This window comes from Corella eumyota, chromosome 2 (assembly GCF_963082875.1).
Source record: "Corella eumyota chromosome 2, kaCorEumy4.1, whole genome shotgun sequence".
Taxonomy (NCBI): Eukaryota; Metazoa; Chordata; class Ascidiacea; order Phlebobranchia; family Corellidae; genus Corella; species Corella eumyota.
In genome coordinates, this window is record NC_137491.1 from 9,614,140 (window position 1) to 9,638,726 (window position 24,587).

At 31.0% G+C, this 24,587-nt stretch overlaps 4 protein-coding genes across 6 annotated transcripts; 2 read left to right on the forward strand and 2 right to left on the reverse strand.

Moving 5' to 3' along the window:
• Positions 1-1,220: 1,220 nt before the first annotated feature.
• Positions 1,221-5,056, forward strand: LOC145741831 (uncharacterized). The gene is made up of 9 exons (XM_082559494.1): positions 1,221-1,333; positions 1,513-1,659; positions 2,110-2,274; positions 2,434-2,554; positions 2,736-3,265; positions 3,456-3,638; positions 4,004-4,141; positions 4,331-4,480; positions 4,647-5,056. Exons 1-9 carry the CDS (start codon positions 1,261-1,263, stop codon positions 4,847-4,849), a joined length of 1,710 nt encoding a protein of 569 aa, XP_082415620.1. The 5' UTR covers positions 1,221-1,260; the 3' UTR covers positions 4,850-5,056.
• LOC145741832 (putative aminopeptidase PLBD2) lies at positions 4,353-9,854 on the reverse strand. 2 transcript variants are annotated; one of them, XM_082559496.1, is made up of 14 exons: positions 9,630-9,854; positions 9,323-9,450; positions 8,700-8,818; positions 8,518-8,612; positions 7,898-8,100; positions 7,399-7,490; positions 6,976-7,133; positions 6,789-6,881; positions 6,314-6,385; positions 5,996-6,148; positions 5,692-5,874; positions 4,933-5,402; positions 4,639-4,839; positions 4,353-4,533 (listed from the first exon to the last, which is right to left on the reverse strand). In XM_082559496.1, exons 1-12 carry the CDS (start codon positions 9,845-9,847, stop codon positions 5,255-5,257), a joined length of 1,662 nt encoding a protein of 553 aa, XP_082415622.1. In that variant the 5' UTR covers positions 9,848-9,854; the 3' UTR covers positions 4,353-4,533; positions 4,639-4,839; positions 4,933-5,254. The 2 variants fall into 2 exon arrangements, with proteins under 2 accessions (XP_082415622.1, XP_082415621.1); XM_082559495.1 differs by having other exon boundaries at positions 4,639-5,402.
• An 882-nt stretch (positions 9,855-10,736) lies between these two features.
• Positions 10,737-18,503, forward strand: LOC145741589 (VWFA and cache domain-containing protein 1-like). The gene is made up of 13 exons (XM_082559192.1): positions 10,737-11,245; positions 11,558-11,775; positions 11,929-12,174; positions 12,327-12,521; positions 12,948-13,405; positions 13,556-13,887; positions 14,000-14,163; positions 14,842-14,988; positions 15,236-15,521; positions 15,795-16,056; positions 16,396-16,567; positions 17,291-17,418; positions 17,567-18,503. The coding sequence occupies exons 1-13, from the start codon at positions 10,853-10,855 to the stop codon at positions 17,983-17,985; spliced, it is 3,420 nt and encodes a 1,139-aa protein (XP_082415318.1). The 5' UTR covers positions 10,737-10,852; the 3' UTR covers positions 17,986-18,503.
• On the reverse strand, positions 18,156-24,203 carry LOC145741590 (somatostatin receptor type 2-like). Of its 2 annotated transcripts, XM_082559194.1 has the most exons (16): positions 24,093-24,203; positions 23,875-23,955; positions 23,403-23,513; positions 23,143-23,205; positions 22,279-22,462; positions 21,790-21,952; positions 21,371-21,471; positions 20,939-21,072; positions 20,739-20,758; positions 20,550-20,583; positions 20,438-20,463; positions 20,108-20,253; positions 19,878-20,025; positions 19,406-19,577; positions 18,957-19,105; positions 18,156-18,664 (listed from the first exon to the last, which is right to left on the reverse strand). In XM_082559194.1, exons 5-16 carry the CDS (start codon positions 22,419-22,421, stop codon positions 18,506-18,508), a joined length of 1,395 nt encoding a protein of 464 aa, XP_082415320.1. In that variant the 5' UTR covers positions 22,422-22,462; positions 23,143-23,205; positions 23,403-23,513; positions 23,875-23,955; positions 24,093-24,203; the 3' UTR covers positions 18,156-18,505. The 2 variants fall into 2 exon arrangements, with proteins under 2 accessions (XP_082415320.1, XP_082415319.1); XM_082559193.1 differs by lacking the exons at positions 23,143-23,205; positions 23,403-23,513; positions 23,875-23,955; positions 24,093-24,203 and adding an exon at positions 22,676-22,782.
• Positions 24,204-24,587: the final 384 nt, after the last annotated feature.

Sequence of the window (24,587 nt, forward strand, 5' to 3'; positions counted from 1 at the left end):
ATGAAAAATTGTTTTTTTTAATGTTAATAAATAAGCAGGTGAAAAAAAAACAAGTTTTTAATGTGTCGATATTATATTTATTGTAGTAGGACTTAAAACTTTAGCCTAATCTACTATAGCTTATCAAAACACCAAAAATGTGTTAAAGTTCGTTTCAAAAAATGAGTCTAAAATTGTCATTCTAATCTAGAATCTAGAGACTGAAATTGTAGCAAAATTTAGCACAGAACACAAATGTTATTAAAAATACCTAAATCATAAAATAAAATCTGTAGACAATGTATTGTATAGTTTAAACGGTATTTTTTAAACAAAAAGGAAACTCTTTACTATAGTTTAAACAAAAAGGAAACTCTTTACTAAATTTAGCAACTTTTTTTATTAGAAATTATAGGACGTTTTCCTTAAGAAGGATAGGGTAAAAGAGAGTTAAAGGAAATTGTCTTTTTAAATGTCCGTAAAATCGAGTTTTAAGAAAAATAGGAAATAAGGAACTTCAATTGGGTGGTAAAGATTGGTTATATGTCAGTAATCCATTTTATACACCTATTTACAACCAGATTAAACTAACGTGCTATTTTACGTTGCATTAAAATGTCAAAAATTCTGTGTTGCAAACAAATAACTATTAGTAAGAGTATGTAGACAAAAAATTAACACTTGCATTAATGGTAGTAAAATTTAATGAAATGTATTTAAAACACTTTTCGTTAAAAAATATGAAACAGCAAAGAATATAAGCACAACTATGACATGTAAGTTTGCTAAAATCTTTGTTACTCAATTTTGACATTTTAATTAGGATGTTTAGACAATATAACAAAATTGATTTTTAAGACGTGAGCAGTAAAACGAATTTGTATATTAATCAAATAATTAACCGCTTCCCGTGACATAATCTCCAATTATGACGTCACAATTACAACCATAGTCGTCATTGATTTTGATTATTGTCGAATGAAATTGAGACAACTTTATGAAATTATTTTGTTACATAATAAATATCCTATCGCGTTAAATTAACGATGACAACCAGTTGATTGTTTATATAAGTTACAATGTAATTGTTAAAATAACTAACCATAATGTAGCACAATTAAGCTTCTAAATGGATTTTGTTTACGCCAATTAACAAGATAAGGGCCTCGATTATAATATATTCAAATTGCTGTCGTATATAAACTTGGCCATGGCTTCTGAATGCAATTTAATGGGCGAACGATAGATAGTTGTATAAAGATTAATTTAACAAGCATAAAAATGAAAGTTTTAGCCGTCGTTTTCGCTCTATGTTATATGCTAGTAAACCTTGCAAGTGGTTCCTTAATATGCGGTAAGATTTGGTTACTTTTTTAACTAACTTTTTTTGATATTAAAATTTTTTAGCAAAACCTAAAACCAATAGACAGGCTTATAAATAACATTTAAAACTAGGTATATAACAATTGGTTTGAAATAAAATATAAAAAACTAAACCTAAGTAATCAACCACAATTTTAAATTTATGTTTAGACAAGTACTGTAAAGACAGCAGTTATGCCTGCACGATTTCAAGTTACAAATCAATTTGCCGCGTCAATTCATTCATGAAGTTGCATTGTCCGATGACTTGTGGTATTTGTGTGCCATGTGACGGGCCAGGACGACGATGTAAATTAGGTAACTTTGAATTAACTTTGTTAAAACAACTTTTATACGTAACGTATCACGACCAATATAATTGTAAAAAAAATAAAAGTTAGTGTACCAAAATGAAGCTAAATTTGTCAACCTAACTTTTCAGTACAAACATAGCTTAATTTAACTTTTTATTTTTATTTATTTATTCTTGATGACCGACTTCCTAGCTTAAAAGTAGAGTAAAAATTGTAACCTCGACTCAGTTTTTAGTTGCATTTGGCAGTTCGGAATATTATTGATAATTGTGCCCAAAAATTTAACTGCTGATTAAGTGCTGGCTTAGCACAAGTTAATACCGTTTATAGCGCATTACTAAAGGGTGCCACAATGTAAGAGTAGTGGGGATCGAACCCAGGACCTCATGTAGTGAAGCCAAGTGTTTTAACCACACCACAAAGTTGGCAACTAAATTTCTTCACAATATTTTAGAGGATGATCCATGTAAAGATAGAATGCACGGCTGCCCGGCCTTATATGCACAAGGAAAATGTGACGACCCCAGAATTGGTAAATTTGTTCAAGCAAGATGTCGAAAAACTTGCGACTTGTGCACTCCGTGTAGAGCCGAGCGAAGGTCTTTGAAATGCGACGATGGTAACTAACAATTTACATCTCCTAAAATTAATAAAACAATTTCTTTGAAATCAGTTTATATCACTAATCAAAATAAGAATATTTATACAAGATAAATATTAGAACTTTTTAGTGTTACAAAACTTAAACTTTGTTAAATTTTTCATGGACTATTTTTAGATTGTGATGATAGATATACAACTTGTTCTTTCTGGAGGAAAAGTGGATATTGCCTACAGGGATCTTATCACATCAAATTCATGCGCAAAAACTGCCAAAAAAGCTGTCGATTCTGCATCACGTAAGATCTTTGTATATTTTTCAACATTAGTTTAATTAAGTTAAATTGTAAAACATCAGGGTAAATATTTAAGTATTGAGAAAATAAAATGAAGGTTAAGTGCATAATCTATTTGTTAACCTAAAAATTTAAGTTGTTTTTAAGGCTTTTCTTAACTAACGCATTTTTGTTTATTTTGTAGTTGTCCAAGACCTACCATTAAAACTACAACATCAGTAATTACCAGAAAACCATACAGAACCGCGCCATACACAACCAAAAAGCCCCACTACACCAGACCATATACTAAAACAACAGCTAGACCAAAACCGCAAAGAACGACCAGAAAACCAACCACCATTAAAACCACAAGAAAACCAACCACCATTAAAACCACAAGAAAACCAACCACCATTAAAACCACAAGAAAACCAACAACCATTAAAACCACCAGAAAACCAACGACTGTAAAAACAACAATGAAAACAACCACGAAACCAACGTACAGGCCAACTACATCAAGAAAACCGACCATGAGACCAACGTACCCTCCAACAACCAGGAAAACTACCATGAGACCAACAAACCTTCCAATTACAAGAAAAACTACTATGAGACCAACACGTAATCCGACCAGCCCAACAACGACTAAGGAAACAATAAAAACAACTATAGCAACAACTACATACCAAACTCGAACAACTAAAGTTCTGCTGACTTCACCTTCAACAGGTACTTACCCAATAAAATACCTATTGCTATTCAAATGTATACACAAGATTGTAACTTTAAGAACCTAGCTTTATTTGATTCGTTGTAAAGAATTTAATTGTGGTAAGTGTTTTTCAAGCATTATATATGCTATACAATTTTAGTAGAAACTCATGTATTCAAGTTAAAATCAAAAATATATCTGTTATAGGCGCAGAATGCGTTCTGAAAACTGATGGACTTAGCAAGCAAGAGCAATGTCTTTCCGTCCATAATTACTACAGATGTATCCACGGAGCAGACGAGTTAATGTACAGTGAAGAACTTGAAGAATCGGCACAAAGATATGCTAACAAATTGGTTGCTAATAGCGCAAGTGGAAACTCAGTTATAGGTAATTTTTACTGAAATTGTTTTCAGTATTAAATTGCTTTTTTGTTTTGCTTGGCAGGCTGCAACATTATATATTGTAATTATTATTCTAAATATTAATTAACTTCGGAGTCAATTTAATCTTGGACAACTTAAACCGGCGACAACTTAAATAAACCAACTTAACAACTACCCCTTCTTCTTTTTTGTATAATTTAATAAACTTTAAAGGGTAATTTGTCTTTGGTTTAAGTTGTCTTTGGATGGATTTAAACTGGGTTGTGTTGTTTATAGGGTAAATTGACCAGGCAATATCCTACATACTTTTAAAACAAGTATGTAAGTTACTTTATTATTAGCACAACAGTAAAATATATTGTCGTACAGGCATTGACCGTGAACAGGGCGTTGGTGAAAATTATGCGTCAAAAGGAGGACGGAAACCTTTCACAGTGTCTGAAGCAGTTGGACGTTGGTACAGTTCTGGGTTGGAATATGATTTTGATGGACCAGATCCTGATGCAGGTAACCTAACACTCTTTATTCAAGTTAATACTACCAGGATATAATTTTTTGGAGTTTAAAAAAAAAACTTTCCAGCTTCTTTAGACACTATTAAAAAGCTTTTTGATAAGTAGTATTTTCAGCACATGTTTAAACTATTTTATTGTTGTTTAATCTATGTCACAAATAAAATAACAATTTTCATTTTAGATTCATTCACTCAGCTGGTTTGGCGCAATACAAAGATGGTAGGTTGTGCCTCATCATCGTTTGGAGGAAAGCATTTCTTTGTTGCACATTACCGGGAAACTGGAAATCTTCCAAACCAGTATTCGTCGCAAGTGCAACCAGCAATGGACGGTAATTTGGAGTATTTAAAACAGTAGCCCATAGACAAAGGTTTAAAAACGTGCCTAAAAATACAGCAATCTAGTTAAGATAAACAAGAAACTTTCATATAATTTTTAAAACCTCTGTATAACCAACGATTATTTAAAGGTGCATTAAAAACATTTTACTTGAACAGGTTACTGCAAGGCAACGTGCGAAGGTGGAAGTTGCCAAGGGAGCCCAGGTACCGAGTGTCGGTGCAGTAAAAAAGCACCGCGGTGCGGAAACGACTTTTGTGTGGTGCAATGTCCACATGAACCGGTTTCAAATTTTAAAGCTTCGTGTACCGGGAAAAGAATATGTACTTGCTTCAAAAGCCTAGGTGCAATCTGTCAATAAAATATATGTTTTATTTAGTTTTATATATATATGTGGAATCATATTTGGCATGAATAAATGTAATTTTTTATTAAAATACTTACCTAGGTTGAGTCGTATCCAAATTTAAAAATCTTCATAAATAATTTAATGGTTTAAATTTATATGTTGGTGTATTTTTGTTTAACTGATAATTTGTGAAAAAAGAAACAATATTGCTGATAAGAAAATAAATACAAAATGAGATAGAACATTAAAATAACGAAGGGGTTTATATAACAAAAAACAATATTTTTAACACTAATCTCATAATTTTATTTACATGATAAATATTTATGGATTTATAAAAAAAAAAAGAAAAAATGTTAATTTGTAGAAAAATGTATTTGATTTAGTTTTAAATTTAAGGAAAGGCTGTTAAAAATATTAAGTTGACCACTTAATATGAACAGGATCAAAATCATAGCGATCAGGCATCCCATAATGAGATAAATTAGCGAATGGAGATTGACTCCAAACAAACACAGGTTGTTGGTCGTGGGTAGGACCACATTCTGCAACCATTTCAAATTCACTACAAGTATATAACATTTTTTTCAAAAATTAAAAAAATTATACCCTTACAATTTTAATACAAAAACAAGTATCCATAGCTTTTTGATTTAACATATTTTTCGCGATTTAATAAGATTGACATATAATAGAAGATTATAAGTTTGAGCAGATTCATTTTTGGGTCTTTTAAAAACCAACCTTAAGATTGAGTTGGGGTTACAAATGTTACTCTACGTTTTGGTTGTAAAGTATGCCATCCAACATTAAGAATAACTAAAAAAAAGCAAACTTAAAATTTAAGTCAATACCTCTGCATTGCATATGATGTTACTTTAACATCTATTGCTCCATGGTTACGAAAACCAAGCATAGGTAAAGGATATTCTCCATCAATTGGGTTAAGATCACACCTTGCAGCTATAGTAAGTTCAGAACTGTAGGGTGGTGTGCAATTACAAACTGATAGTGGGTCATGGGTGTAATCATTGTATCTGCATTGGGTAGGGGTAACATAAAAAATAATTAATTTGTTTTTGGTGTTAGTGAAATATTTTTTCAACTGAAGTATTTCCAATTTTTCTAAAAGTATAATTAAAATATATTAAAGCTGACCTCATTAGTTTGATCATCTCATCTAAATTTGAAATCCTTGATTGATTTCTGGCAAATATTAATGCTCTTGGATTTTTATCATTAGTAAACAAATCCCCATATTTGGCAACCATTGCTGGCAGTCCACTTGCATTGAAAACTTCAGGAAAATAACTAAACAACGACATATTTAAAATTTATACAATGAATTTTTTTTTGGAAAAAAATAATATTACTATAAATGTAGCTTCCCTAAATTTAAAATTTATTTTTTTTGTGGGAATTTTTTGGGGGGTGAACAATTTTTTAAGATAACAAAAAACTCAACAAAATGCTTACGGTGAATTGTAACTTCCCCAGTAACCTTTTTCTACAAGAACGTCAGTTTTATCTTTGTGCACTACTATTCCTCTAAAAAAATTTTAATTTTAATCTTTCAAGTAAACCACCACAAGAAACTTTAAAATTACATAAGATCTAAAAAAAGCTAAATTTTAGGTCAATATTTATGCATTTATATGTATATAGAATTATCCTTGATGTGATGAGGTCGAATGTGCAACCTAAACATACAGAAACATTAGTTACTCCAAACCAGTATTAAGTTGCCCTTAGCAGTTTGGGATATTATATATATTATACCAAGCCGGTAATTATGCTGTTGATTTAAGAGCGCTACAGCATGAAAGCAACTTAAGAGTGCTACAGCATGAGAGCAATGGGAATTAAACCCACAACCTCATGATGGTGTAGCAAGTGTTCTTACCACTTAACCACGCAGCCCGTTTTCAATATATAAGTTTAATTATCTTACGGCAGTTGTTCTAGCACAAATAGAAGTCCAGATTTGGATTTTATTCCAGGTTTGAAGTAGTTATAATCAACCACCATCCATTGATTGTTATACCTATGCCGAAAACAAAAAAACTTTTTAAAAATTATTTTTAAATGTATATTTAAAAGTAAATGTGACTAAATATTATTTTAAATATTCCACTTACGTTCCACTATTATAATGTATAAATATTTTTGACCATTCTTCGCCATTTCTGGCCAATCTATTTGCAACAAGATTTCTGATCCATTCCAAAACTGAATTAGGTTGCATGTACTGCCATAAAACTGGATTACTATTACCTATGGTAGTCTCCATTGTTGTCTAAATAATACAAAAGTCGACTTAAATGTAATTGAATCTGCTCATTTTACTAAAAACCATTCTACAATAGAGACATATTCCCAAGAATTAAAATGCTGAAAAAAACAGCATTTTATCGAAATTTGGTAGAGGGGTAATAGAAAATGCCATAATTTTAGTAAAATGGTGTTTTCAACATTTTGATTTTTGAGAATATGTCTCTAACAAAATGTTATAACGTTTTAATTACACTGCATTTAATATGCTTGTAAAAATATAAGCCTACCAAGCCTGATGAAAGAATATAAAAATCATCTCCTGAATAAATATGACCTGGCTCTGAACTAAAGGACACAGTGTGACCAGGAATTAAATCACCTACCAAAGTACAAATATTTCGAAAAGAAAAATAAAAGAAGTATATTTGAAACAAATAACAAACAAGAGCTTATAAAATAAAATAATTTTATATAGAATAAAAATTCTTTTGGAGTTTTGTCTAATAGCAAAGTTGCTCTTATGCTGTAGTGCCCTTGGGTAAGGTGCTATAAACGGTGTAAACTCCTGGTGAGCCAGCACCTAATCAGCAGCATAATTTTTGGGCATTTATAATCTATAATTCCAAACTGCTAAAGGCAACCCGAGACTGGGTCTGAGTAACTGATGTAACTCTATGTTTAGGTCTGGCATCGACCTTCCCACATCAAGGATAAAGATATACACAAAATATATATATAATAAAGTATTTTAAATTTAAAAATACATTATCAAAACAATAAACTTACCATATTTATCTTTTAAATTTAAACTATATTTCTTTATCACCCTTAACATGTCCTGATAACCAGACCAAGTATCATGGCCTACATACAGATCGGAGAAATTAGGTAAAAGTTTAATTAAAGCCGAACATCTTCCTGACTCCATCCAACTTTTACCATCATATACCTCCTGTAGTGTCTCCATGTCACCCATTAAATTTAATAAACTGCAAAAAATAAAATAAATTAGAAATATACCTAAATAGAAATTTTAAATTCCTATAAGCTTACTTCAAATTTTAAACATTCTTTTTACATTTTTTAGAATCAAGACATATATAAATTTAATTTAATAGTAATTTTTTTACAATATAATAATATGTTTTTGTATATATCTTTATCCTCGATGTGGGAAGGTCGAATGCGCAACCTAAACATAAAGTAACATCAGTTACTCCAACCCAGTCTCGAGTTGCTCTTAGCAGTTTGGAATATTATATAGATTATAATTGCCTGGTAATTATGCTGCTTAAGTGATGGCTCAGTATGAGTTCATACCATTTATATCGCCTTCTTCAAGGGCGCTATAGCATGAAAAATAAATAACTGTTAAAGTTATTATGTAACACTATTAAACTACTTACTATTCATTAAATGGTTCTAATCGTAAAGTCAAATTAAGTTTCCTCTCATGTAACCCATCAGCAACTCCTTGTGCTTGCAATAAAATCAAGTAAACCTTCAAAGTAACAAAAATACCCAAAAATTAATTTAGTCAAAAATGCCCCTGAAAATTGCTTATACTTTGTTTTTAATTTTTTTTTACTTGGTTCCAATAAGGATCATCATTTTCATTATGGTCAATCATATTCAGCATAAAGTTAATATTTTTTTGTAAAAAATCTTTAACTTTGATACAACCAGAAGTCATTGGTTGGCAAAAATCTAAAACAAAAAAATAACGAAATTTTTGTTTAAAGTGCAATATTGGAGAGTTTTGCAATTCTGTAAGTGACGTATAAAGCACGTTCGTATGGTTGACACTAAATCATAAAATACCTTTAGAACCTTTAAAAAATGTCTGTCGTACATGGTACTTACAATTCAATTTTTCAAAAAAGAAAATAATGAATATAAAAACCAGGTTACCATATTTTGTTTGTGTGACGTAGAAAGTACTAAGTAGCAGAGTGAATGTATACAAGCTAGTACTTTCTACGTCATCGCAAACGGGACTTTTCTTTCTTTTAATAAAATAATTTTTTTTTAATGTTGTATAACTTAAAAAGTAAGTAAATTATTTAAAGTTAAAACCATTTTTGTGTTTAGTGACAACAACTTTATCAATTTTTTGAGTAAAAAAATATCGCCAATACAGGACTTTAACAATTGGCTAACAACAATAATTATTTTTAACCCTTTTTTGTATAATGCAACTTTTCACTGTACCACTATATCCATTTTTCCAATGCGAAGTAATTAATGAATGCATAACTCTTCCTTCTGCATAACCTGCAGCATAACTTTGTAAACTATTGTTAAAGTTAGGAGAAGTTGTAATTTCAAGTTGTGCCCATCTAAAAAATAAATATTTCCATAAGTTAAAAATAGGTTTTATTAACCAAAAGATCTAAAATAGTATTATTAATAAACACACTTTGCATAAATCAATTTAATTTCTCAAATAAAAAAAATAATTTTAAAGTAAGATATATATATATATTTTTTTATAAAAAATAATTAAACTGATTTTTACCCATTTTTTTCAATATTGTTCATGTGATTAACAGATACAATTTCATTATGAGAATTAAAGTAAATATCCCGATCTTCTAAATTAACCAGTTTTAATTCATCATCTTCTAGAATTAAAGCTTGTCGATTCCAATCATCGGTATTTTTGGAAAATTTAACAGAAATTACAAAAACAAAGTTTTGAAAAAACAAAAAAAGCAAAAGCTTACAAAAATGCATTGTGCAATAGTGCCTAAAATATATTAAAAGGGTAAAATTTAAATTGTATATAGTTTATTGATGCCTTTTTTTATTTATAATAATTAATAATAATTATAACTTTCTGCATCCTGTAAAAAGCATTTTAACGAGCTGGCAAAGTCATTTTGTTTTAAACTACAGTTAACACATACAGATATATATGTTTAAACCAGCAAAAAGTTAAAAGATAATAAATTTAACCATTTAAATTCTTGTAATGGTAAAATATTTATAACTCGATAAAGTCTAACTATAGTCGATTGGTTTGATAACAATATAACTGCAATTGTGTTATCCCAAATTTAAATTGTCTGTATTCACTTAATCTGGCAATAGCTAAACTATCAGAGTATCTGGACTGCTAGACAAAAAAGACAGCTAGAATACCGATCCAAAAACTGAATATAAATCAGTTTTATAAATTTTAGACAGATTAACAAGTTGGCAGCGTCTAATAATAAATCAATTAACGAAAAAAAATGAATATACCGGTGGAAATACCAAAGTTTGTGAGAAAAATTTAAGTTTGAGCTTTTCAAAAATATTCAGACCACACAAAACAAAACATTTGTTGTTGTATTTACCCACGTGATCAAAGTTTTACTACCGCACGTGACGTACGTAATTTAAAAGTGTGACCAATTGATAACCAGTCCTAATCTCATTTCATAAATGTTTTTTTTTTACTTTTAACAACAAAATGTACATTGTAACAAGTAAAAATAGGTGTAAATTAATTTAATTTTTATTAATTTATTTAAAATTTAAATGTTATATCTATGTAGAAGAAACAATTAATCTTGCTGTCGTAACAATAGGTAATTCCCGCTTGACTTTGAAATTATTACAGCTAGTGAAGGTGTATAAGTTGCCTAAGGAAATAGTTTGGTTTAAAAGATTTGTTAGACACATATAAAGCCTGTTGTTAATAAAAAATGATTGGATTACATTCTATCAACGAAAAAAGAAGCTAAACAGTTCGCTATGTCTAAGAAATTAAACTTTTTTATTTGTTTCGTCGTCCATGCATCTTTTTTAAAGATGGCAAAAACGGAATTTTTTGACGAAAATGGAGTGCAAGATTTTAGAAAGACCGTCCAAACAATACGAGATGACATTCTAGGCGTTACAAAGTTTCAAGAATTTATTAACACCGAGGTTAAAATGAAAACTGTAGCGCTTCTTGGCAATAACATTGCGCGAGAAGTTGCAAGAATTATAAGCATTAAATTTGCTGATAGAGTAGACGCAGTAAAACGCCTGCGAAGTGCTGTTTTAACATCTTACACTTTATCCGATTGGGGTACTTGGGAAGAATGTTGTAACATCACCGATCGATTCTACGAGGAAAAGTACGACTCAAGATTCAAAACAAGGGTAGATAGATTTAAAAATATTTATACAATATTACACTGGACTGGTAATAAGCAACACAGCAAAATATGACGTCATATCCTTAACTTCCTGTTAATCAGATTGAGTTGGTGTAAATTTACATTGCAAAAATATAGAGTTACACGTACACTTCCTTTTAAATTAATAATAAAAATAAGTTTAAACTTTTAATTTTTTAAAGTTCTGTTGTTAAATGAGTTGGAATTGGGAGGCTACTTACCTTTTTTTAGTCCATGTATATACTTATTTTTTATTCATGTATTTTAAAAGATTGACTTTTAACATATTTAATAGGTCAATCTTGCATCGGTATGTGTCGTTCGGGCACAAACAGCCACCGAAATCCACAAAGTGCCAAATTATTTATTCTTGCGCGCGGCCGAGAAAAACTTAGAGCTATACCCTGGTTTGAAATGGCAATATTTTGGAAGTGATTGTGGCGTCCTGTCGAGTTATCCATCCACCGAGGAAGCTACATGTTCCAGTACTTATGATAACCGATTTCGGCCATGGTAATAGTTGATTTTTCATTGTTTTTATTATATAAAGTGCTTGGCTTTTACTTACTGAATTTTAGTCCGTTTTTAACCTTTTTTTACACTTTAAAAGTATTTACTTATTATATGCACATCCCAACATTATTGGTTAAAATAAACGTAATTTAGGTATGTACAAGCCAGTGCTCCAAAACCGAAGGATATTATTATAGTAATAGATCGCTCTGGGTCAATGATAAACAACGGTAAAATGGAAGCAGCAAAGTTAGCTGCAATTACGGTTCTCAACACACTAAGTCCGAACGACAGAGTAGCAGTTGTTACGTTTTCTACGGAAGCTTTTCCGTTAGGTTCAAAATTATCCGAAAAAATCGTGAAAGCTTCAAATCATTACGAAGTTTCTGGATTTCATGCGTAAGTTTAAAAAAGGCGTATGGCTATTGTTTGTTTATACAAATGCTACAAATTGTCAGAGGTGGTGATCAAACCTGAGATCCTAGGTCATGAAAAAAAAGACAGACAGTGAATTAGTGTAACTTTATGTTAAAACGTAAATTGTTTTGCAGAGAGTCGGATTTAACAGGTTGCTTTAGTACTATAATGGCGACCGCGACACCTTCGAATATTGCTCGCCTGGTTGATGTAGTTAGCCAGATTGTGCCGTTGGGTGATACTAATTACGGGAAAGCGTTAATTTTAGCGTTTAATTTCTTGGAAGAAGCGTACCACCGAGATTTACATGAACATGAAGGTTTGGAAGGGTAAGTTTTACATGATTTTAACTTATAAACTCACAACGTGGTGTAGGAGTCAGAACACTTGCTACACTACATGAGGTCGTGGGTTCGATCCCTACTGCTGTTATGCTGTAGCGCCCTTGGGTAAGGCGCTATAAACGGTATGAACTCCTTCTGAGCCAACACTTAATCAGCATCGTAGTTATCGTGCAATTATAATCTATAACATTCCAAACTGCCAAAGGTAACTCGAGACTGGGTCTGGATAACGCAAATGCTACTCTATGTTTAATTCGTGAAGTTGACCTTCCCACATTGAGGATAAAAGAAAAAAAAAATATATATATAGTCATTTGTACAGCATAATAACCTACATTTGAAAAGATCTACCAAGTTTTAATAAATGTGCTAAAATTGTAAGACCCAGGTAATTCACATAGTTTATTTTAGGCACACTGACGACGAAATAGTTCAAGAACGTGACCGTGTTATACAATTCCTATCCGACGGAGAACCATCTGATCTACCCGCTCGCATTTTTCGACTCATTCAAACAAGAAACCGAGCTCTACGAAACAGCGTCGTTTTCCTATGTTACGCATTGGGGAAAGCACCGTTCGGTGCAGCACTGATGAGGATGGCAACGCAAGAGTTTAAGTTTAACGACAACACGTATTTAGACGATAATTGCTCAGATGGTGATTGTAGCGGACCAATACCAACAATTAAACAGGGATTTTACTTTCATGTGAACGATACTAAATATTTGAGGTCGACCATGGGTTTGTACTACAGTTATTTTACATCCCACAACCTGCAAAATCCACCAGTGGTTTGGAGTGTCCCATATTTTGACGCTGGGGGGTTAGGAATGGTACTGACAGCAGCTTCGCCGGTGGTTTATAAAGGTATTCTGTTATATTTATTATGTAATATAAATTATTCAGAAATAAAACATAGGGCCTGCCGAATCGTCTGCCATATTTAAAAGTAAAGCAGCTTTATTTCTAACCATGAAAACTGTAAATATGCTTAACCTTAAATCCTTTTTGTTTTAGAGAGTTTGGTTGGGGTGGTTGGCGTCGACATTACGATGCAGGAACTCTTGGCTGACGTCACATATTTCAGAGTTGCTGCAGATAACACTTACGCCTTCATAGTGGATTTCACAGGTCGTGTTCTAATGCATCCATTACTACCAGTTCCCGCCGCTGTTGACGAAGATCCGGTTATAACCGGTATAAGCGCGTTTGAACGTAGCGCGCCAGTGCTGTTGTTTATTAATCAGGTTTTGCACTCGCTAAGCTTGGGCAAAGGACCGAGCGGAAGACCTTTACAAGTCGGCGACGTGTTCACAGATTCTTTCACAACTAAACGTGCCATACCAGAAGTAAGTAAACATTTTTTGCACCGAAAATTATTTGCATAATAAAAGCTTTACCATTCTTGACTTTTACGTTAAAAAACACAAAATATAAATGTTTCAATTTTTAATTTGTTAGGTTCATGAAATGGTTGTGATTCATAATATCACGCAAACGTATTCATGTTCAAACGTTCATGACACTTTATTAGTGTTATGCGTGGTTGTAGATACTGGTGTTACTTCAGTTAAAACATTGGCGCGTCAAGTTCTACCCAACCCCTTCGACTTTCTATACCACAGGTTTTCTCTTATAAAATACTATTTTTAAGTGTAACAACTAACAATAAATAAATACGGGTAAACCCAACATAAAAGCAGTGGGAAATTAAACTCTAAACTTAAAACTTCACAAACATAGAAGCAGTAGGAATCGAACTCACAACCTCACAACATGTAAGCAGTAAGAATTTAACCGAAAACCTTACGACATAGAAGCAGTAGGAATTGAACTCACAACCCCGCTACATAAAAGCAGTAGGAATCTAACCCACAACCTCACTACATGTAAGCAGTAGGAATCTAACCCGAATCTTACAAAAATAGAAGCAGTGGGAATCAAACTCACAACCCACGACATGAAAGCAATAGGATTTGAACACACTTTTACTACATGAAAGCAGTAGGAATCAAACCCACAACCTTACTACATGAAAGCAGTGGGAATCAAACCCACAACCTCACTACATGTAAGCAATAAATTTACCACAAAACCTAACGACAAAGAATCAGTAGAAATTAAACCCACAACCTTACGACATGGAAGCAACAGGAATTGAACTCAGAACCCCACGACATAAAAACAATAGGGAGTAACATCTTTACCTACAGCAAAAATTACAGTTTATGGTAAGTTACTGTAGTCCATGAAATTAAACCCAACCCCGAGTTTAAGTTAACTTTATAATTGTTAACGGGTAGATACGACATTCTTAAACCAAGTGGGATGTGTCGACACCAAGGCCAAGCAGTCACCAACGACCGAGATTCAACAATGTTATCCCCGACAGCTTTTTCGGACAGTGGAAAATACTCGGAGATCACCGAAACACTTGAAATAATATCTGGGTATGATTTTTTTTTTTATACAATATACATCTACTTACGCAGTAATTTTAATTCTTTTTAATTTTACCCTAAGTTGATAGTTTTTTGGATTATTTTTGTTAGAAAAAGGTGTGTTGTTGTGATTTGTTTAAAGTTATCAGTAAACGCAATTAAGCCCTAGGGCAAATAGTTTGGCATTGGTGCGAAAAACCATTTGGCTCAAAATCTAAAGCTATATGACCAATGATATTTTTTTGTTACTGTCTAGTTACGACTACTACATGAGAAATGATAGATACGTATCAACACATTCCCTTACTTTCAAACCCGGGGTCCGTGACTCGGTTCTGTCTACGTCATCGCTACGAAATATATGGGAGTCGTCACGTGATAGTACAAACATGACAAATCACGTGATCTGGACATTCTTCGGGTCAGAGCAGGGCGTGTTTCGAATATTGCCCGGTGTTGAAATGCCAAAGTTGTACGATGCCACGCAGAGACCTTGGTATAAACTGGGACATCAACTTTTAATCGAAGTCTTTGAAAATAAAGTAAGGAGCTTATTTTTGCCTACAATGGTCCGTTTTTTATATAACTTTACCCTGGGTCCTATTTACTTTGTTGATTTGTAACGCGACTAAGTTTACCACTAAAGTTGTACCTTGGGTGGTATGTAGCCTGCCTTTGATGGGACTTGAACTCAAAACCTTTCAAACTGTAGCCCTATTTAATACTCCTTTAAATCTAGGTTAAATTGTCATTGAGACCTTTGATTAAGAATTTTTACCTTTTTTTATATATTTTTATTTTTTATATATTTAAAGATACCTAACATTTCGTGGTCGGACTTGCACTTAGCAGCAATATCACCACCGTATACGGACGCCAACGGCGGAGGCCTGGTACTTACTGTTAGTAGAGCTATTACTGAGCCTATGGCCAGCAATATAAGCACGGGGAACGATATTGCACCCAACATGCTTGGTGTAATGGGTGGAGATATATCTTTGAACTATTTTGAAAGTCTACTACTTTCAACTGTAACGGAATGTTCTTCAATGGATTGTGCAGCTATAGATAACTTTGGTATTCGATTTTTTTGTTTAAACGTGAAAGCATTTGACCTTAAGACTTGGCAGCATTAAGTATTGTAATTCAAAAATCTCTAAATGTTTCTGACTTAAAAATGTCTGCAATTGAACTCAAACTTAAGACCTCAAACCTAAAATGTTTTTTAACCGAATTGCATATTTCCAAATATCGAAATTTTATTAATTATATTTAACCGAAATTCTGGTCAAAATATTTCAGAAATCTTTGATAAAATGGCGTTTTTCGGCATATAATTTTCGGCTAGAATCAGTTCTCCATAAAAAATATAATCTCTCAAATCGAACCCTATTCTAAATATGATCTATTTTATAGGTTACATCATATACGACCAGCGGTTGACACGGCAAGATAATGAGGCAATCAAACTAGCGACTGCTTCTAATTATCACGTGATCCACGCATTCCCTTTTCTGGCTTCGAGGTTAATCTCCGAGAAAATTCTCGTCCCGAGTAAGTGCGTCGACGTGGCATCAGTAACATACAAGTAAGATTAACTTTATGATCCATCCATATGTATACATTGTAAAAGGGTTGTTGAGACGTATATTGAGGCTGTGCTGTTGGGACGTGTTTTTAAGCTATCTAAAACCCTTTAGCCTGTAGTCTGTTGACATGACCGGTATACAACACTACCGGACACACCCATTTTTTTTAATATTTTTAACTAAAGTTTCAATAAGCCAACCGGCCAAAACAAGATAAAATTAGTAAGATATCCAGATATACTGTTGCAAAGTAGGGTAGAATTATCAATGTTTGATAATACCTTAAACTGTCTGTGAGTTAAATAAGTGGAAAGTTGTATCAATTTAAAACTAGAAAACTATGTGGGCTGAGATAGCTTGAAAGAACTTTATTGAACTTTAGGTCGGCGTAAACGTAGCTGGTATCTAAACAATGCTACTACACTTCTTGTATAAGATAAGGCATAGAACGCTTTCCTATTCAACATTTGAGAGCGTGACTTTTTAAGGAGTTTCGCAGGTTTTCTAAACCTGTTATGACATAGTTTAGTAGTATGGTAGAAAGGCCCAATGCCACACTACTTGCCCCTAAGCCCGATGTTTACGAGTAGCTCAAAAACAGCACCTTTTTTTCCCAGTATAACTACGAAAACCTATTAGCTTAAGGTTATACTAAAATATATACTGTAACGATATTAACTTTACGTGAACTTTTTTGCCTCAAATTTCCAATTATTTTCCAGGAAAGGTTATGTGATCGACATGGATAGACTCCGCGAAAAAGGTTCCAAACTCTCGTTTTTTATCAGTCACGTGACCGGTACAAACGTCATTCTTTTGGGTAAACCACCGAATTTGGCCAATTTTCACTGTGAGCAAAATCTATTTTATGTTCTACATTTTCAAGTGAATTTAAACTCTGTATTATCTTGTTAAAATTAAAAAAAAAAAGCTTAATAGTAGAAAAGATTTGTTACTAAGATATGTTTTTCGAGTAATTTTTTTTTTTAAATTGATAGTTTTAGCCTGTGTTGTGCATGCAAGTTCTCAATACTTATGCGAAGCCAGTCCCCCCTCATTTAACCTAGCCTATGTTAAATGCGAGACCCCGTGCGTGGATGCCACAGGTGCTGGTGCACACTACGCTTCGTGTATTAACGAATACAACTACACTTGGTCTTCTGATCCACCGCCTTGTGCGCCTGTCCTTTTAAATGACGATTACTCCAACCACCCGACGTTACACACCTACGCTGATATCAACCCCGACACGTTGCCGTCGTGTAGCGGGGACGAAACGTTGGCGTTGTCCGCGTACGGTCGAATTTTTTCCCGGGGTACGGTGGAGTTTGTAGCGTACGTGATCGGAGCTGGATTGATACTTTTGGCAGTAATAACCGGCTTGCATCGCCGCAGAATAATGCGGTCGTGCCGATAAGCATAATTTTTGTTTCGTGATATATTTATTTGTGATATTTGCTAAATTTATTAAAACCGCCTTTTTTGATCTGTGCTTTGATACCAATTATATTGTTAGAGACTTTTACCAGCTGATAATTTTTAAGATTTACATTTAAAAATAGAAAAAATCTCCTGTTAAAACTCAATTTACATATTTATTTTCATAAAACACTCCGCTTATAAAAGAAGGTATTTTACATATTAAATACAAAACATTTCACAAAACCAACATATTTACAAACAACAAACAGGATTAAAACACCTTAAATAAACCCCCATATTATTTTCTTTTATTTAAAAACAATGTATATGAGAAAAGAGAGAATTAATGGTGATAATTTAACCCAACAATATTTCTCTATGGTAGCAATGTTCATTTAAGCCTAATTGGTTCAAAAATAGTTTACTATATATAAACTAACCAAAGTAATTAGTAAAGAACATTTATACTTCCCAACTAAATGAAACATTGTCCACCATTTAAAATCAAACTTATTTTAGACTATGGGCGTTGTCTCAACTTTTTTCAGTTCAACGTCAGGTATCAGAGAATTAGAATGTTGGCCTTCACTTACTTCTGTGATGTGATAAAGTTTGGAGTTGTTGAATGAGGATTGGTAAGTAGCGTGATGACCAAGCATAGATGCATCTGACAACTGAAAATCAAAAATTGACAAAATGCATAAATAGCAAATTTTGGTCTTAAGACCAAGTGGTAACATAGGTTAACACAGTTAATTATTTCTTAGCTTCTTTAGTACCTAATTTCAACAGCATAAAGTATACCCTAAACTGCAATTACGATTTTAGAGTAAAAAAAAAACTTAGTGAAACGGATAATTCAAGTTGACTGTGCCAAAAGTAGCCACCGCTCCATTCAAATGAGGGGGATAAAAAAAATAAATAAATTAAACCCAAATATTTTGTATACTCTTTATATTTACATACACGAGTGTTGGCTGAAGAACCAGTACGACTGCTTGCAGGGACTTTATTTTTATTATATTTTGTGTAAAGGAATCCACTAGTTCGGGCAAGTTTTCTTTTCGGTCTAAACATCCAAGTAGCAGTTGACAGGCGTTGGTAAAACTTTGAACCTAAAAAAATAAAATTGTTTTTAAATAATTACGGCATCTTTTAAAATTTATTAAAACAGAGATACTAAAAATCAAAATTTAGCAAATATATCACTATTTTCTAAAGGCCCCCAAGACCAGGTCACGTAACAATTATCACCCCATTTTCTCAAATAAATATTATGAGTAACATTCATTTCAAACTGTAATATAGTTTATTCGAAACCGCTATTAAATGTATTTTAAAATACAAAAATACTGTTTTAGTTTTAAAAAGATTATAGTTTAACATTTGTTGCAAATCTTAATTGATATAATTACCTAGAAAGGTGTAAAATATTGGGTTAAGCATGCTGTTGGAAAATGCTAACAAACTAGCGCAAGTTGACACCACTTGGCAAGGTTTCCTCTTCAAGTTAAGTCCTTTGAATTTCAGAAGTGTGTTGGCATGATAAGGTAGCCAGCACACTATGAACAGTACAACCAGGGATATCTGTGTTATATATATTTAGTGTAGTAGTTAGAACATTTGGCTTTACCACATAGGTTGAATTCATACTGCTTTTATTCTGTAGTGCCTTTAAATAGCTAGTCTAAACTCCTGCTAAGCAAATACCATTTTGCAGGCTAGTGGTCAAGAAAATTATAAAACAATAATATTCCAAACTGTTAAAAAAATCTGCTTGTACTTAATGTTTCTTACTCAAGAATTTTGCAACAAGCCAGCAGTGGTAATCTAACCCATGACCTAAAAGACTCAATGCATTAAACAAAAAAACATAAAAGACATTACCACTATTCCAGTAACTCTTTGTTTTTGTTTAAGATTTTGTGATTTGTTTGAATTTGAAGAGGAGCTTGATGAAAGACGAAGCGATCGAAAAAAAGAGAATTTTTTGTCGTTTGGGGACTGATCAAAACTTTTACGACGACCCGGGGTTCTTTAACAAAAAAATAAAAATTTTTAATACAAAAAAGTTAGGATAGCCTATGTACTATCTATTTAAATTAGCTTTTAAAAACCTGTTTGCAGACCCAACAGCAGGGTGTAGAACTCGCCATAATATAAAGCTGTAACAAACTGTCATGATAGTAACAGGAATAACAAACGTAACCACAAAGTTAAAGTGGGCCCACCAGTAGAACACAGTTCTTTTTTTATGCTTACACTAATAATAACAACAAAAATAGATTGGGTTAAAACTGTAATAACGCTATTGGTTGCCAAAAATATAGAAGATAAGAAAAAAAATTGTTGATAGTTTTTATTTTAAAGTAAGCCCTTGATATAATAATTTGAATATTCATACCCAATTATTTAAATTGAAAATTTAATTAAACGAAAGTTAATACCTGCATATTTAACGTATCAAACTCTTCTAAAAAAGCAAAAATATAAATTAATATTTAAACAATTAAACCTATTTTGTTATATAAAAATAATTGTAATGCTTTATTAACACACCTGTATAATATGCATGCTGATCATAGGTTAAGTTCTAAAAGAAATTCAAGTGTTAAAATAATATGCTTTTTATATATAATTTAAAATAGAATATTTTTATTTAAAAATCATTTTATTGGCAATGCTAACTTACATTGAATAAATGTAAAAGTTTATTTAAATATTTGAAAAAAATATAAAAAAACATACCTCAAACTTTTCTCCAAGTTCTGTAAAATTAAAAGTCTTGTTAGTTATGCATATTTAACTTTAACTTAACATTTATTAAAGGAGTTAGGAATTAAGTTGTTGCATTTACATCACAATCTTAAACTGTTTATTCACAAAATTTGTTCAGTCTATAGCTATAACAGTATAACTAAATTTGTTGAATTATCTATTTATTTTACTTTCTTGAGTATATAGATCTTCACCATCATAGAGTACTTCATCAGCTGCGGTACGAGGAAATTCGTAAGCACAGTTGCAATTGACTTGGGACCAAACCCATAAAGGGGATGCCAACGCGATAGCGATAACCCAAACCCATATAAAAAAATTAGGAAATCGTAAACACGACAAAATCAGAAAGTTACTCTTAAAAAATTGTTATATATAAAAAAAAAAAAAAAATTCTTAAAAAATTTTATATATAAAAATAAAATCGAAATGTTATATATATGTAGTTTCTTTGCACATTAGCCAAAACATTAGCCAAAGTTAACTTTAAGAAATCCCCAAAAAACGGATTTTGTTATTAACTAAAACAAAAATAAAAATTGTCCATAAACAAACAAAACATATTATTAAAATTCACAAAAAAATTAGATTTTAGTTCAGTTACCACACAAGTAAGTATAACTGCATTGCTGTGCGTTCTTAATTTTCTCCATCGAGCTGCAACAGGATGAACAATGGCAACATAACGATCAAAACTCATCAACTAAAAATATAATTAATAAACATTTAACAAAACAAATTAGAAAGTTTTAGTTTTTTTACGAACATTATTTTATTCAAAACCCAATGCTAAAATACAAATTAAAGCTTTTTAAAATATCAACTTTACACAATTTTAAGCATTAAATTAAACCCAGTATTTTTTATTGTTACAAAAATAATTGGCGTTTACCAACCTTTGGTTTTAAATTTTTTTTTATCATATCCCTAACTCTAGAACAATGGCCTATTAAAACCAATATTACAAGATACATCCTAATCAAGAAAAAAATTCACACACTTTCAAAAACAGTTAGCTAACCGTGAGAAACAAAATGCCGGCGTAGTAATTGAGCATAAAAATGCCCTCGTAAGCTTTACACAATGGCAACGAAAATTTCCATTCGCCGGTGATCCCTTCTGCAGCTCGTAAAGGAAGCATTGCTAGAAAAAGGAAATCTGCAATTGCAAGTTGTAGCACGTACCTTTAAACAATAACAACAGTTTCGTAATATAAATTTTTTACAGTACTAGTATTTTTTGATTGTGTTTTATAAAATTGTTCTACAATTACAAAAAAAAAATATTTTAAGAAAATTTTTAACATTTCAATTTTTTTTTCATTACAAAAATAAATATATTTTAAGAAATTTTTTTAATATTTTATTTTCTTTTTCAAATTTTTTATTATAACTTTTTATGACTGTAACATAAAGAAGTTTTTTTTTTCTTATTTCACCAAAAAAAATAATTTTTCTTTTATTAATTTATTTTAAATGTTTTTTTTTTTTTTTTTTGTAACAAAACATACCAGTGAGATATACTTTTCTTAAAATCCTGAAGTTGAATAATTACGAAGATTGTGATTGCGTTAAATATGATACCGAAAACCGATATCAATAGTTCTAACACCACTACCCAACTTTCAGCTTCCCCACACATACTTGTTGACATCTTTTTATTTAGTTCCAATAACGAACTATTGAAACCAAAATCTGAAATTCAAGATTTTTTAAATCAATTTTACTTTTTACAGAATATTATTTGAATCTTTGCTTTAATAAATTGAAAAAATTAAGATAATATTTTTAAAAAAAATTATCAACTAACACTACTTTTTTTTAGTTTCTTTTAAGTGTCTTATTGAAATAAATATTCATTGAAATTAAGTGTCTTATTGAAATAAATATTCATTGAAATTAACTTACCAATGCCAAAATAATCATGCAAAGTTTTATTTAAATGCAAAAATAAACTCATTTTTATTTTATAACATAAAATCCTATTTATAATAACATATAAACTGGCAGCCAAGTAAACTACAAAATTACGACAAAATAATAAACTTTAATAAACAAGTCTGTAAAAACATTACAGCTACATAAACTTATACTTATCCGGTGTAATTTTAACTGCTTTAAAACCATGTTTACGTCAAATTAACATTCAAAAAGTTGCTAAAATGATACCCAAGTGATTTTTCCTAATAATTAATCAGAAAATGGAAGACCACTGATTGAAATTTTAAACTGTGTCACATTTGACTAATTTATAAAATTCTGGTTATTTAAAAACAGTTGAATTACAATTGAAGTATTATTGAATTCATAATACCTTCCATTTTCTCGAAAAAAATCATTGATTTTTATTCAAATAAAAAAGTCATAACACTAACCTTTAAATTGAATGCCTGCAGCAGATTTTTAAGCAGAAAACTATGTATTGGTTCCTAATTAACCTTTAAACATAATAATAAAATTAAATGTTTAAAAAAAGTAAAAAGTATTAATGTATTTATTGTATGATTACTACTATTTTCTAAGAGTCTAAACATTGATTAATAATTTAAAAAATTTTTTTTAATTTGAGCACAATATACAATTAGTCATAAAAAATTTAACACAGTAATTATTAAGGCATTTAAAAATAGCTCACTTCATTTTTAATTCACTCTAAAATCTATTTTCTTTCAAGAACAATAGAATAATGGGAAGACAGAGTGAGGTGGTAACTTCCTTATTTGAGTGGGTTAGCATCCTCTTTTCTCTAGCATCAAATTTCATAAACATTTAGAGAAGCAAGCAAAACAAAATATTATGATAGACAGCTAATGCTAGAAATAATATACTTAAAGCACAGCTATTACCTAATATTAGAAAAAAAAAGAGGTGGACTTTGTTGACAAAAAAAATTAGTAGGCTACTATGAGAACATTAAAAAATTGAACAATGTACATTTTTTAAATAATATTAACAAAATATTAAAAAAATTTCGTTAGATATATAATTTCATTAATTTGCAATTTAATAATATTTTAGTAAAAAATTTAATAAACATATAAATACTATTCTGCAAAAAACAACACATAATTTTTATTTGGTGTTAAATTTTTGATTATTTTTAATACCTGCAGCATTTCATCATGTTGTGCAAATACCTTTTTCGTCCCACGCACAATATTATTAACTGAGTGTTTTATTTTGGTACCCTGTAAAGTTAAAATAAGTTTAGCAAGTTAAACAAACATTTAGCCCAACAGCCCACATACAAAAAAAACTGTTAGGATATGCATTTTATTTTTTACATAATAAGAAATTTTAAAATTAAAATTAAAAAAAATTAAACCTTCGAGTCTGCAATTTAATTTGTAAATACACATTTTTTTATTTTAGTGTCTTCGTTGTGCAAAGTCAACATCATGCAGCACTAAAAAATAAACAAATCTCGTAATTTTTCTTTTAACCTTCCTGGCGTATTAACCTAGAAAAGAAATTTTTAAATTTATTATTTTATTATCAACTTTTAAAGAAATAATTATTTTCATTTTTTTATTATTGAAACACGTGTGTAACCTTTAACCTATGACGTTTGTTTACATATTTTTTCCTCATAAATAATGGCTATAAAACATAATTTATTTGTTAAACTAATTTGTTTTTGCTATTTATTTTTTTCAAATTACAATTTTATCACTTTTCTCAAAAATTGCATTTTAAACCATGTTACAGTAGAAAACTTTTCTTTTTAGTTTAATTGAATTTTTAACCGCACAATTTATTTTGTAAATTCTTTACGTAAGTACCTTTTCTTATTATTTGATTTTAGGATTAATTTGCTACT

What these genes read in the sequence shown, in the direction of transcription:
- LOC145741590 (XM_082559193.1), bottom strand. Translation starts at nt 22,727, where the DNA reads ATGAGTTTATTTTTGCATTTAAATAAAACTTTGCATGATTATTTTGGC. An exon ending in CCGGCATTTTGTTTCTCACG is followed by an intron (nt 21,472 to 21,789) that starts GTTAGCTAACTG and finishes TTATATTTTTAG; the next exon opens with TTGATGAGTTTTGATCGTTA. An exon ending in TTGATACGTTAAATATGCAG is followed by an intron (nt 20,254 to 20,437) that starts GTATTAACTTTC and finishes TGTTATTATTAG; the next exon opens with TGTAAGCATAAAAAAAGAAC.
- LOC145741589 (XM_082559192.1), top strand. Translation starts at nt 10,853, where the DNA reads ATGTCTAAGAAATTAAACTTTTTTATTTGTTTCGTCGTCCATGCATCT. An exon ending in TGCAGCTATAGATAACTTTG is followed by an intron (nt 16,057 to 16,395) that starts GTATTCGATTTT and finishes TCTATTTTATAG; the next exon opens with GTTACATCATATACGACCAG. An exon ending in GAATTTGGCCAATTTTCACT is followed by an intron (nt 17,419 to 17,566) that starts GTGAGCAAAATC and finishes TTAAATTGATAG; the next exon opens with TTTTAGCCTGTGTTGTGCAT.
- LOC145741832 (XM_082559496.1), bottom strand. Translation starts at nt 9,847, where the DNA reads ATGCATTTTTGTAAGCTTTTGCTTTTTTTGTTTTTTCAAAACTTTGTT. An exon ending in ATACATTATAATAGTGGAAC is followed by an intron (nt 6,882 to 6,975) that starts GTAAGTGGAATA and finishes TTTTCGGCATAG; the next exon opens with GTATAACAATCAATGGATGG. An exon ending in TGGGGAAGTTACAATTCACC is followed by an intron (nt 6,149 to 6,313) that starts GTAAGCATTTTG and finishes GTCGTTGTTTAG; the next exon opens with TTATTTTCCTGAAGTTTTCA.
- LOC145741831 (XM_082559494.1), top strand. Translation starts at nt 1,261, where the DNA reads ATGAAAGTTTTAGCCGTCGTTTTCGCTCTATGTTATATGCTAGTAAAC. An exon ending in AAGTGGTTCCTTAATATGCG is followed by an intron (nt 1,334 to 1,512) that starts GTAAGATTTGGT and finishes ATTTATGTTTAG; the next exon opens with ACAAGTACTGTAAAGACAGC. An exon ending in AAGTGGAAACTCAGTTATAG is followed by an intron (nt 3,639 to 4,003) that starts GTAATTTTTACT and finishes ATTGTCGTACAG; the next exon opens with GCATTGACCGTGAACAGGGC.